This window comes from Lichenostomus cassidix, chromosome 1 (assembly GCF_008360975.1).
Source record: "Lichenostomus cassidix isolate B80296 chromosome 1, HeHo_3.0, whole genome shotgun sequence".
Lineage (NCBI taxonomy): Eukaryota > Metazoa > Chordata > Aves > Passeriformes > Meliphagidae > Lichenostomus > Lichenostomus cassidix.
The window spans coordinates 77,853,325-77,865,728 of NC_139479.1; the positions used below are offsets into that span (position 1 = coordinate 77,853,325).

General features: G+C 42.1%; 1 protein-coding gene across 2 annotated transcripts in view; it reads right to left on the minus strand.

The window, feature by feature from the left end:
* Nucleotides 1–2,369: 2,369 nt before the first annotated feature.
* HEPHL1 (hephaestin like 1) overlaps nt 2,370–12,404 on the minus strand; it is a 33,826-nt gene continuing 23,791 nt past the window's right edge. For both annotated transcript variants that reach the window (XM_085064929.1, XM_085064938.1), the window contains 8 exons: nt 11,858–11,997; nt 10,650–10,790; nt 7,527–7,633; nt 6,834–7,056; nt 5,974–6,113; nt 5,195–5,354; nt 3,805–3,894; nt 2,370–3,726 (listed from right to left, as the gene is read on the minus strand). In XM_085064929.1, coding sequence (XP_084921055.1) covers nt 3,524–3,726; nt 3,805–3,894; nt 5,195–5,354; nt 5,974–6,113; nt 6,834–7,056; nt 7,527–7,633; nt 10,650–10,790; nt 11,858–11,997 — 1,204 coding nt within the window. In that variant the 3' untranslated portion in view covers nt 2,370–3,523. The remainder of the gene's footprint in view (nt 3,727–3,804; nt 3,895–5,194; nt 5,355–5,973; nt 6,114–6,833; nt 7,057–7,526; nt 7,634–10,649; nt 10,791–11,857; nt 11,998–12,404) is intronic.

Sequence of the window (12,404 nt, forward strand, 5' to 3'; positions counted from 1 at the left end):
CAGCTTTTTCATCCCCGAGAACTGCCAATGAGAGGGGCTTTCAATGAGTTCTTCTCCCAGTCTGTACTCATGTCTGCGATTGCCTCAACCCAGATACAGTGTTTGAATGGAGACTTCTTGTGTCACAGCTTGTGCCCATCAGCTTGGCTCATCTCACCAGGCACTGCCAAGAACAACCTGACTCTGTCTGTGCTAGGCTCCCATCAGCTATTTGCACTCCCTGTGGAGGTCCCTTGAGCCACCTTCTCCAGGCTGATGAGCCCCAGCTGTCTCAGCACACACCTCCCCACCCCAGTCTGACAGATGCTCCAAGCCCATAACCTACCTAGCACCATGTACTGCAACATTTTCCCCACACAAAATGTTTGATCGCTGCTTCTCAGGTCACTTTTTGTGGGAGCCACTGGGGTGCCTTCACCTTTCATAACTCTTAATTCATTTGCCCCTCTGTACTTTTCCTGTTGGTTTCTGGACCTCTGTAAGCTTGGAGCATCCTCAGCCCTCTCAGCCCAGGAGTCACAGAAATCAAGTATCTGCACCATGAAGAGCCACCTCCTGTGCTGTGCTTTCATTCAATACTCCCCCAGATCATTGCTTTCTACAAAAGGGACAATCTATTCCCTTCTCCACTGAACCACTATCCTATCTGCTTTCAATTGTCCTTTCTAGTTTTCCAAGCCATTATCCAAGGAAGTCATTCCTCTTATGGAAACTGTTCTACAACACTGATTCTCTTTTTTGTTCTTTTTGTGCTGGTCTTTGTGTGTCCTTGGCTGGATGAAGCCAGGAGATTTGACTCATGCTGTATACAAGATGCAGGTGGTCCTGACATTTATGTAATGGGACAAAGTGGTTTTCTGTTTAGCTCTGTTCTTAATTTGTACTGATTCCTAATATTTAATTGCCTTTCTGCCCACTAAAAAACACTGCAGCTAATGTTGTCATTAAAGTATTACAAATAAGATCCAATTTCTGAGATGCTTAGATACTATGATGCATATAAGTTTAGGATTGCTTTTTTCCACATGTAGTACTGTAAATTTTTTCATTGATTTTTCATGCCACATGTGCTTAAGATTGTCACCAACTTGGCCACCCTTTTTCACAACACTTACATAAAATAGTGAACAGCAAGGGTCCTTGTAGCACCCCCTGAGTGTCTTTCAACATGAAATCTGACCATTTTTCACTGTCTTTTAACCAGCTATTTAACCTCCATGGACTCTTCATCGCATCCCATGGTGATTTCATTTCCTTTAGAAGCTTTAATTGAAGACCTTCTCAAACATCTAATGGAAATGTAAGCAGGTTGTATTCATCCACATCTCTTGCCTATGCACTAAGTCCTTCAAAACCCTCCTAAGGCACAGTTTTCTTGGGATGGGGGGAAGGTATAAATTCTTCCATGGTCTCCTCTGTTCCTTTGGACACTTTCCATGTTTTGTTTTTAGAACAGTTTCAGCCAGCTCCCATTTTATGGCTGACAGAGCTGCTTAGTGCTCTGGAAAGTTTTTAAAGGTTTACCTTGCATTTGTCACCTTTCAAGTTTTTGGTTCTAGGTCCCAACTGCTACCCCAGTTTGCAATCCAGATTTTTCATACTTGAGGGCTTGTAGCCCTCTGTGGAGAACATGCCTGCTCTGGTGACTGAATCTCCTGTTCATTTTGTTGTTTAACTCTGTTCCTGCTGATGCTTCAGCCCACCACAGATGCTGTCCTTCAACACAGATGTCAGAGCTGGCACAGGGCTGCCTGCACCAGGCAAGCAATGATTAACTCATTGCTTTATGCTTTCTGTGATGTTTCATGATCTCTGTGGCAGGCTGTGTCGCCTGCTCTGGCAGCAGTGACATCCTGGGGCCCTTTGCAGCCTTTGCTCTGGTTTCACAGCCACTGTCCAGCTGAGGAGCAGGCCAGAGGAAATGAACTGCACCAGAATGTTCATACAAACAGCTGGATTTTTTATTATCAATGTAATCACTTCGGTGGGCTGGTTTCTACAGTCAAAAGATACTTATGACTGTTTCTAAAACATCAGGCGCATTGGCTACCCTAGAAGCCAATGAATAGAAGTACTAAATAATTTCCTTTCTAAATCATGTTTAAATGAAAGGCTTTAATTTTATATGTATACAGAGAACAAAGGTTCTGCACAGACAGACAGTGTTTTTGCACAGAACAGGAGTCCACAATTTTAATGACTGAAAAACAGAACGATTAAAGGGTTTGGAGTACCTGTTTTTGCCAGTTCAAATGGAAGATTTTTAGGAGGAAATTTTGTTTCTTGCTACGATGTAAATTCTGTTAGAGCTCAGTCCTGCATTTCTACTTCATGTGTGTGCTTTTAAATGAGCGAGGAAAACAAAGAAATAACCGAGAAACATCCAAGAAACTTTAACATATTGTTTGACTGGACATCAATGCAGGACACATTTAAGCTACAGTAAGAGTATTGTGCAGTAAAATTTCCCACCTTTGAACATAATTTCAAATACAGAAGAGAAAAAAAAAGAAAAAAAACCCCAGCAACTTGAATTTATGTCAAAAATCAAATTTGTATAAACAGTATCACAAAGGTGTTTGTTCTGGAGTTCCTCTGCAAGAGCTGTAACAGGTGTGAGCAGGAAAGAATGAACACAATCTAACTGAAAATGAGCTATAAACATTCAAGTATCACTAAACATGGTCTGATTCTGTCTGTCTGCCTCACAGAGCACAAAGATCAGCCTCCTGATGGCTTCATTACAGGCAGGGAATGAGGTGCTGCTCAGTGCAAAGAAGAGATACAGAATCAGGACCATAACAAGCAGCAATTACAAAGTCATTTTATCTCTTGGAGGTTGCTCAGGGCTAGATTTTTAGAGATAAATAAAAGCTGTCAGAAACTAACAGCAAGGGCACTGCTGAACCCATCAGGTGCTAAAATGTATTTGTAGGTCTTCAAAAATCTGTCCCCAGTGCAGAGTTTCCTCATTTAACGGAGAAAAAAAAGGGAGAATCACTTCAATGTTGGTGAATTCATTGAGCCAGGCTTTGGGAAACTGCAGGGACTTGGAGGTTAGCACCTGCTCCTTCAGAAGGGGACAACTTAAACCAGTCCCTGGTGGTGTTTATTTCCTAGCGTAAGCCCCATGTTTGTGCACAGAGCACATGGATGCCATGCTGCCTGCTCCTTACTCCTGTGGAAATCCTGTGGATGCCAAGAGGTGTGCTGCTCTGCCCAGCTGCCAGATTGGATCTTGGACAAAGCTCAGCTGAACTCCAGAGGAGTGGAAATGGTGATGGGTGGTACGTGGCTCTTGGAGCTGAGCCCTACAGCTCATGTTCACTCCTGTGAGCATTGGCCATGGGGTAGGACTCTCAGCATATGCCCTGCTCCAGTTTTATTAGCAGCATGTCACCTGGCAGTATTAGGTTAATGGTTGGACTCAATGATCTTAGAGGTATTTTCCAACTTTAATGATTTTATGGTTCTATGTCGTGAAATCCAGTGAGTCCCCGTGAACAATTTTAAAAGTGGGGATTTACAGGGAATCTGTCAGAAGTGCACTTTTATCATGCAGAGCTGTGTAATGGATTCTATTTCCTTGGTGGGTGATGAAGCAGAAGAAGATCAATGCTGTTGACAGTAGAACAAGTCCAATGAAAAAAAAAGCTGCGAGTATCAGGCTGGCTTCTCCAGGACTCAAAGTTTTGCCGAAAAAATTGCCCATTTTATTGTCATAATCTGTTAAAAGAGAGTTGTTAATGAGAAATCTGTGAATGAATATGAAGAGTTTTAAATGACATTTTAAAAAATCCTTACCCTTTGTAGTGGTTCTGTTTGTTGCAGGAGTTGTATTGTATGCTCCATTTGTGTGTCCTCCTTCAGAAGGAGCTTCCCACTCTCTTCTCTCTTCTCAGACAGAAAAAAAGCATAGGTAAGTTGAAAGCCTTAACAAATATTTTTTTCTCTTTCAAAAAAGTAGAGTTGACTTTATTTCATCATTTCTACTATGTTGATCTGAACAGAAATCATGATTAGATCATCACAACTGTTCCTCTGGGCAGCTCCATGGAAAACATCCCCCTTCTCTGTGGACATCACTGTTACTCCCCTACTTACTGTAGTGATAGGACAAGAAGTAACTTTTAAACTGAAAGAGGGTAGACTTAGATGGGACATATAAGGAGTACATTTTTTCATGATGAGGGTGGTGAGGCATTGGCAGAGGTTACCCAGGGAAATTGTGGATGCCCCATTGCTGGCAGTGTTCAGGGCCAAGCTGGATGGGGCCTTGAACAACCTGGTCTAGTGGAAAGTGTCCCTGTCCATGGCAGGGTGGTTGGAACTAGATGATCTTTAAGGTCCCTTCCAAACCAAACCATTCCATGATTCAGTTCTGCATTTGCTTGTCCATTTGAAATCTCACAGCCCACAAGAATATGTGGAATCAAATAAATTCATCATATCCAAGGAAGGAGTATTTTGGCTACATTTGGCAACTACATTTGTTATCCTGCTGCTACAGGGTTATAAGTATGAGGTGTGCCTACCAGCACTCCCCAACCCTTGTAGAGGAGTGTAGCCAGCACAGGGAGGACCTAGGCAGGAGATGCTGGATCCAGATGTTTAGTGAAGTTATGTGATGTAGAGAGGGTCACAAAACACTTTTGGCTTCACTCACACGTGTTGGAAGAGACAAGCACTACTCAAAAAGTTTGCCAACTTTTCTTAGCCAAGAGGTCACCTATTTCTTGCACAAGATGAACGACCATTTCCTGGAACTCCTTTTATCTGAGCTGGTGTCTGCCTGAGCAGAGAGGAGCCCAAACAGCCCTGTGATTTGTCAGGGGTCACAGGAAGGAACCAGCACCATGACAGGCTGTACACCCTCCCACACAGTGTGGCAAAAAGGCTGAAAAACAGCTTTGCAGATGTTTTCTGCACCACCTTTGAATGACAAATGGTCCCTAGGCTGCTACTGTCTCCGAAGGGCACTTGTGAAGCACCAACTGCCTTCAAGTTGCAGAGTGTACCAAATATTGCTGTCTTTGCCATGTCATTGTCCTGTCTCTTATCACTGCTCACTGGCAATGGCAGTTCAGGTGCTTCCCACCAGGGCACAGGTGAGCTCTCTTCCCTTCCTGCCTGCCTTCCAACCAACTGTTCTGCAATACCACCTCTGAGTCCCAGGATGTTTCAGATACTGCACCTGATTTATTGATGGTGTAGGTTGTCTCCATGCCAGCATGGATGTGATCGGCCACGTGACAGTGCAGAAGCCAAGTTCCAGGGTTTTCTGCTAAGAGTTCAACTGTCTGGAAAGTCCCAGGGAAAAGGTCATACACGTCTCCTCTGTGGTCCTTATCTGTCTGTGGCAAAGCAAAACCAGAATTGTGACAGTTGTGCCTCAAATACCCCACCATGGGCACTGAAATATTCCAGTTAGACTTCCAGCTCCTCAAGCTAAATCAAATGCTTCTTGTTGTACATTTCTAGTGAGCATTATGCAGGGAAACTGAGGTCTGTGGACACCTCTCATTTAATCCATTAAATAATAACAGCAGACCCTTCCTGATGACTCCAACTTCTGGTTGAGCATAGGTGTTTCTTTGAAAGAGATTTTTCAGGTAGTTCTGCCAGTGGCAAAGTGTCACAACATAAAACCATACTCTAAGCAGGCATAACTCTCTCTGATTTCCTCCCTGTATCTTCCCTTATACCCGTGGGTAAACACGTATTTTAACCCACCTAACCATGTCTTCTAGTAGTGCCCTGTAATCATATTTCATAACAGGCTCAGGGTAATAGAAGCTTTGCAAGGATGTCATTCATTTCGTATTTCCTTCAAATGCAAAACTCTTACTGACCTCAGCATCAGCCCAGGGCTCTGTGCCCAAGTGACAAAACCAGGCTGGAAATCTGGATTTTTTTTTTCGCATAAATTTCCCATCACACTATAAAAGTTTTACTTTTATTTATTTTACCAACCTTGAAGATGAAGGTCTGTGCATGGAAGTGAACTGTATGGATATCCACCTCATTGCCCATTCCTATCAAATACCAGTTTGTCATATCACCTTCATTCATTGTTAGACCCAAGAGACTGTTGTAAATCTTCCCATTGATCGCTGGAAGAATGACAAAATAGGGATGATTAATAACTGGCCATAATATGGATGATGATAACCTCCACTTCAGGCACCCTTTGCACTTTAAGGGGAGAAGGAGAGAGGGGGCAGATGTGTGTAGTCAGAACAAGTGCTGTCCATAGTGACCATTGCCACTGCAGGGAGGCAGTCATGATTTTGTTTCAGTTTCCAAATTGTGTAAGAATACATCAGCAAACATTTTTCTGCCTTGAAAAGCAACAAATTGAGATTGAACTCTTGAACAAACTGGATTTATGCTGAGAAGCTACATGGAAAAAGAGGGAATAGAATTTTTGCCTAAAATGGGTACCAGCTGTGGAAGGAGAAGTTTGCTTTGCCAGGGCTGTGTGTATCCCCATCCAGTCTGTTCTGCCTGGCTCCTGGGCTGGCTGCTAATACAGCCACAGTTTTAAAATAGCATCCTTACGCTCCTAAAAAATAAGCCTACAAGGAACACAGCACCCAAATGACAAGGGAATTCTGGCAGGGCAGCCTCTTCCCAAGAGTATAAGAGTAAACTATCTTGTTAGAAAAATATCTTGGCTGGGCCTTATGAAGTCTTTCCATTTTCAGCATTGCAGTTTATGAAGTTGTCACGTGGTTGGGTAATTGCAGGCTGACTAAGTTCAGTGTCTTCCTAATAGGGCTGCAAAAAATAAACCTTTTTCCTCTTGGCTGCTGCCACCAAGTCCTACATACCATGCTTGCTGTTGCCTTCTACAAAGTTCTCAGTGGAATTAAAATCATCAGGATTCTTATGAAGATATGTTTCAATATTTTCTTTCAAATACCAGGATTCATTTTCATCAAACACCATAAACAGAAGAGTAAATTCACGGTTGATGTCTTTCCTTAGACCTCTTTCATCTAAAGTTCCTTTTCTGCAAACTACAAGAGGCCCAATCAGACCACTGTATGTGTCCTGAAATAAAATAAATATATGTGTTAGAGATCTTCAGTTCATCCAGTTCTGAAGTAGATACAGATTAACTAAAGATTAAATTGCTTTTTCCTATCAGATGAGGAAAAATCAGTCTGATTAAAAATTTATTTATCTGTGGGTCTCTCTGTTAATTTACCAAAGCAGTGACCTCCAGTGGTACCTTTCAAGCTTACCCGTTTCCTAATTCTGTGATTTTGTGTAATGTTTTGTCTTCACCCCAAATCCCTTGAAGTGTTCTTTAAGGAGGAAATCACATTACTGTGGTGTGTCCCTTGGGATTTCGGTGGATTAAATTACCCAGGCATGTGCAACTGTTATGAAAGAGGACAAAGCATCTAGCTCTGTAAATGGTTCCTCTAGCCTGTGGTTCTCTCCCAGGTGAGAAGCACAATCCTTTCAGAAGTATTACACAAGGCAGAATGTGTTAGCCAAAGCAATTTCTTGGTTACCTTCACAAAATTTGCTGTTGAATAATAAACCCAAGTGATACAGTTTGGATCTGTTTTGCCAGGACCGGATCGTTCTGGGACGTTCCACCTGTAGGTGTTTATTTCCCCTGAAACAGAGAGAGAACAATTTTACCTTGAGCAGCTGGGTATTAGAGGCTTTGAATAGTACCTAACTTAGACCTGCTACCCTCCTCATCAAAAAGTTATCTGCATCAAAACTACCTGTGGAAGCATGCAGCAATGAGATAGGGATATGATTCTGCCTTCTGGGCAGTCAGTGAGGTTCCAGTGGTGTAAATGAAGGCATATTGCCCCAGAGGAGAAGATCTGCAAATGACACTGACAAAAGGGGCATCCCACAGAAGGAAGTGTACAGACTAGACTCTTTATCTTTCCTTTTGGCAAAACTTGTAGTAATTCAATGATTGTGGCTGCTGATGCATGAGGTCACTTGAGACATTGGGAGCCGAGCCCAGAAAATGTTTCTTGGACTTTCTCAGTTGGAAAGGGCAAAAAGTTGTGTCAGTTGCCCCAAGGATTTTGCAGAGGGTGCTGCAGAAGTGTGTCAGCTGGGGGCCCAGATAGGAGAGGTGAATACGTAGCAACCTGCTGTCCGGGAGCAGCAGGGGGACTCTTTCCTCTTCCGGATAAGCCCCTGCTCCCCAGCAATTACCAGAGAACCTGTCCCTTCCCAAATGTCATCACCTCTGCCACATCCTCCCCGAGCAGAAATTCCCTAACCTCTGATTTAGAAAAACCCGGAACAAATGGATGAGGAAATTATCTATTTGGGTGAGAACACATCTGTATCCAGATGAACTGCCTATGCTGTGTTTCCCTGCTTTGTTTTTTTGCTGGTACTACAGGAAAGGGTAGGAGACCAATCAGTGGTCAACACCTTGCCATTTTAAGTGGTGGGGAAATGTTGAACCAGGTAATCTCTGTGCCAAAAGTCTTTCAGGGTGACAACAGCCAAGAGCATCGTGGGACATGCTAAGAATAAGGTGAAAACAAGGATATCACAGGACTCTTGACCATGGTTTTAGCACAACTACAACCCAACAGCTGCCAATATCTGTGGGCATCTCAACAAGGAGAGTTTTCAAGCCTAAAGTGTTGTGAAGTAACAGAGCCTAGTTTTGTGTCACTGAGCCACTACTCTGTTTTGATGGATCTTGCAACAGTGGGTTTACTGTACAGTGGTAACTACAAAAAATATTTTGCCTCTCATATAATATGAGATGGGTCTCAGGTAAGTATTGCAATGTCATTTACTCTTACAGGATAAGCACCATGTCATGGAGACAATAAGTCTATTTCATTGAGACATAGGTCAGGGAAGAGTTTCTCATCCAGCTGTATCTAACCTACATGTCATCACCTTTTTTGAGAGGGTGTGATGTGAGAAGGGAGGTTGGTCATGGTCCTCCACCCCTTCTTCACTTTTTATTCCTCATTTCAGGATGTTTGGAGGTTGTAGGTGGAAAAAATCTCCACCTTACTTAAAAGCTGATGCACTTGATGCACTTCATAAGGCATAGAAGACCCATCTTTGAAGTGCAAATAAGGCATAACCTCTGAAAGGAGTGAGAAACATGAGCAAAATGGATGTTTTCTCCAGTTTTTTCTTCTGGGTAAATGGAAGAATGGACAGGCAGAGAACAAAGCTGTAGCAGATGAGAGCTGGTTTAGCATCATGGGCTGCTAAGGAGCTAATAGGTGGCTAAGAGCTAAGCTGCTCTCTGCAGCCATTTACCATGTCTCCTACAGTTTCTTTAGGACCTGACAGTCCTCTCAGGAGCACAATTTGTCAGGATATATATCTACCCGATGAGTGATTCAGGATTTAGTAGAAGGCTTTAGAAAGTTTGGAGTGATCAGTCCAGTCTGGCCTAAGACAGATAGTGGGGGTTTCTAGATGACGGTGATGGGGACTGAAGTTCCCAGGAAATATTCTTGTTTTGAGAGATTTGTTTTCCATGCTAGTTTTCTAAGCAGTTCCAGTTTGGAATTGCTTCTTCCAAAGTCCTAAGGAAAAGTCTGTCCTTAGATCTTGCTGAAGAATGCTTTTGGCTTACTCTCAAACACAGACATCTTCCCTCATCTAACTCATCCCAAGCCTGCTCCCATGTGGACACAGGAGACATGACAGTAGTGTTCCAATTGTTACGCCTCAACTGCCAGCCTAACAGCATCAACAATATAATGGAGCAAATAATGAAATGAGAGAATCATATATAAATCAACTCCTTTTATTCTTTTCTCTCCCTCATGTATTAATCACAGATAATCATTCATCAAACTCCAGCAAGGCAAATGTTGGCTCACATTTGGCCATGAGGAATTTCAGATTGCAAAGAACTTTATTATATAAAAATTTCTTTCCATTTAGTTTCACACTGAACTTCACAAATACTATGGAAAAAATTGCATGGATGTTCGAAAGCAACAGTATGTACATTTTGGATTGACTACAATGCCTGGGTTTGAGTTTGACTTCCTAACAGAATGTAAACCCAACAAAAAAATTGAACTTCAAAAAGTTTAACAGAATTTTTTCTATATAAAAAACTATTTCCCACTGTTTTACTCCCTAGAAACTGAGGTATATTTGGTACACTTTTTCAAAGATTATTAATTCACATGACAGCTACATTTTTCATTTTCTGCATGACTCTGAATGCAAATGCCAATTCTGTGTAGCTTGAGAGAGGCAGAGTTAATTTTACTGCCTGCAATTTTTACCTCTGCATTTGAAAGCTTTTAAAACATTGTTAGCGTGTCAGTCTGGAGCCAAATGCGGTACTGGCTCACATTTCTCTTGCTATGATTATGGACCTGCTTCTCTCTATTTTGGTTGTCCAGTGATACTACATTCCTGTTTCTACCCCTGATAGGAGTGAAGGCTAATTCTCTGCCCAAACATGCTCAGTTGATCAAGAACCTACATGTATAACAACTTAGAATTGTAGCTGAATAAATGTTGAGCATGTCATGCCTGGGAGAACATACAGCCATAGGCAAGCTTGAAAGAGGGATTATCATTCATGTGCTAAAATGCTTTCATACACAGCCTTTGTAGCTTAAAGAAAAGAAGGGGAAAAAAGTAAAAGGGAGCCTTACCAGGGAGGGTAATTGGTGTCTCAGGCTGTTCTTCACAACCCACTTCTTCTATACCATGTGCACTTATCGAGTAAGGCCTGCTGGCTTTGTTCTTAAATACAATCAGTACAGAGTCACCAACCTCGGCATGGAGCAACGGCCCTAAATTCAAACAGGAGATGTCAGTGATTATGCTGCTTTTCTGAATTCAACAAACTTTCCATAGTTTGACCTAGGAGTGGAGCCAAGGTCTCTATCAAAACCTTTGGGCTTTTCTATTCTTCCAGAAAAGCCATCAAAATTGTTTCCTTATCTCAGCTTAAAAAAAACTCCATGTAGATAAATAATCTCTTTTTGATCAATGAAGAGAATTGTTCGCTATGATGACAGGTCTTTGTCAGCTTGTTTTTAAGGAAAATTCTTGGGGATGGTTTTGCATCTTTCAAAATTTTATTTCTTAAACTGGTAATCACTGTTTTTTGGGGTTTTTTAACTATTGTTTTTTACTCTTGTCCTGCAAAAAAAGGAAATGGTAAATATATTCCTTGGGATAGAAGGTTATCCCAAGGGAACAGTATGAAACTGTCAGGGGAGGCTTAGTTTCGATATTAGGAAAAGATTCTTCACCCAGAGGGTGGTTGGGCACTGGCACAGGCTCCCGAGGGCAGTGGTCACAGCACCAGCCTGACAGAGTTCAAGAAATTCTTTGACAATGCTCTCAGGCACAGGGTGGGACTCATGCAGGGCCAGGAGTTGGATGTCAATGATCTTCCAACTCACTATATTCTATAATTCTATGACTATTTTATGACCAGTTGTTGCCTACTTTTCACCCCATTAAAAAACATGACCTGATGGTTATTTTATGATGGGTATAATTATGTCTTGCCCAATTGCAGGTGTAAATCCAGCCCCTCAATATTGTCTTAATCTTCCTACAAGGGCCTCCCACATGTTACAAGGTGATGCTAAGGTGAATCCTGAAATTACCATTTTAACATCCTCCCTGTTAGTACTCCCTATTCACATTCAAGAACGAATTCTTCAGCTTAAAAAGCATCTTTTCACTCAGCAGTTACATAAATTTTGTGTAAAATCGCTGATAACCTGGAAGAGGCATCAGTGTTCCTAGTTTTCCATCTTAAAAAAGCTGGAAAACCTTGTCGTTTTTGGAAAGCAATCCTCTCACTGACCACAGGCTTGGTCTGTGAGACATGAGAGCTACTTGCCCAGGATTTCCAAGTGTTCCTCCTCTTCTGTCCTCACTTTGCGCTGTGTGAAGTTGCCACTTGTGTACTCCCTGTAGACCACCTTCTTGTATTTTGAACCGATCAGGTCTTCCTCTTGGCTCAGAAAAACACGCCCATAGCTGCAAAATAAAAAGGCAATAAAAGCACTAAACCTTACATATCTAAGAGCTGGTAACTGTTGTGTTATTCATAATAGATTTAATGAGAATATACAGCTTGATCCAATGTGCTGATTGATGTGAAGGCCCTGAGAGATGCAAGAGGTTTTAAACAGCAAATAGCAAGGGTGATAATCCTCACTGAATGCACACCCTCTTCAAAAAGGTAAAGAGGAGGATAAGTTGCACTCTCCAAGAACTTTTGGGAACACAAATCCTTCACCAGAGCTGTCAGAGCAGAAGTGAAGTTCACGATAAGAGCAGTTTCAGCTGTGCTGTCTGACTGCATCATTAACTCCAATAAAAGATGACTCTGGAAACCTGAATCCTGTTATCATGATGGCTGCTTTCACTATCTTGGCTATTAG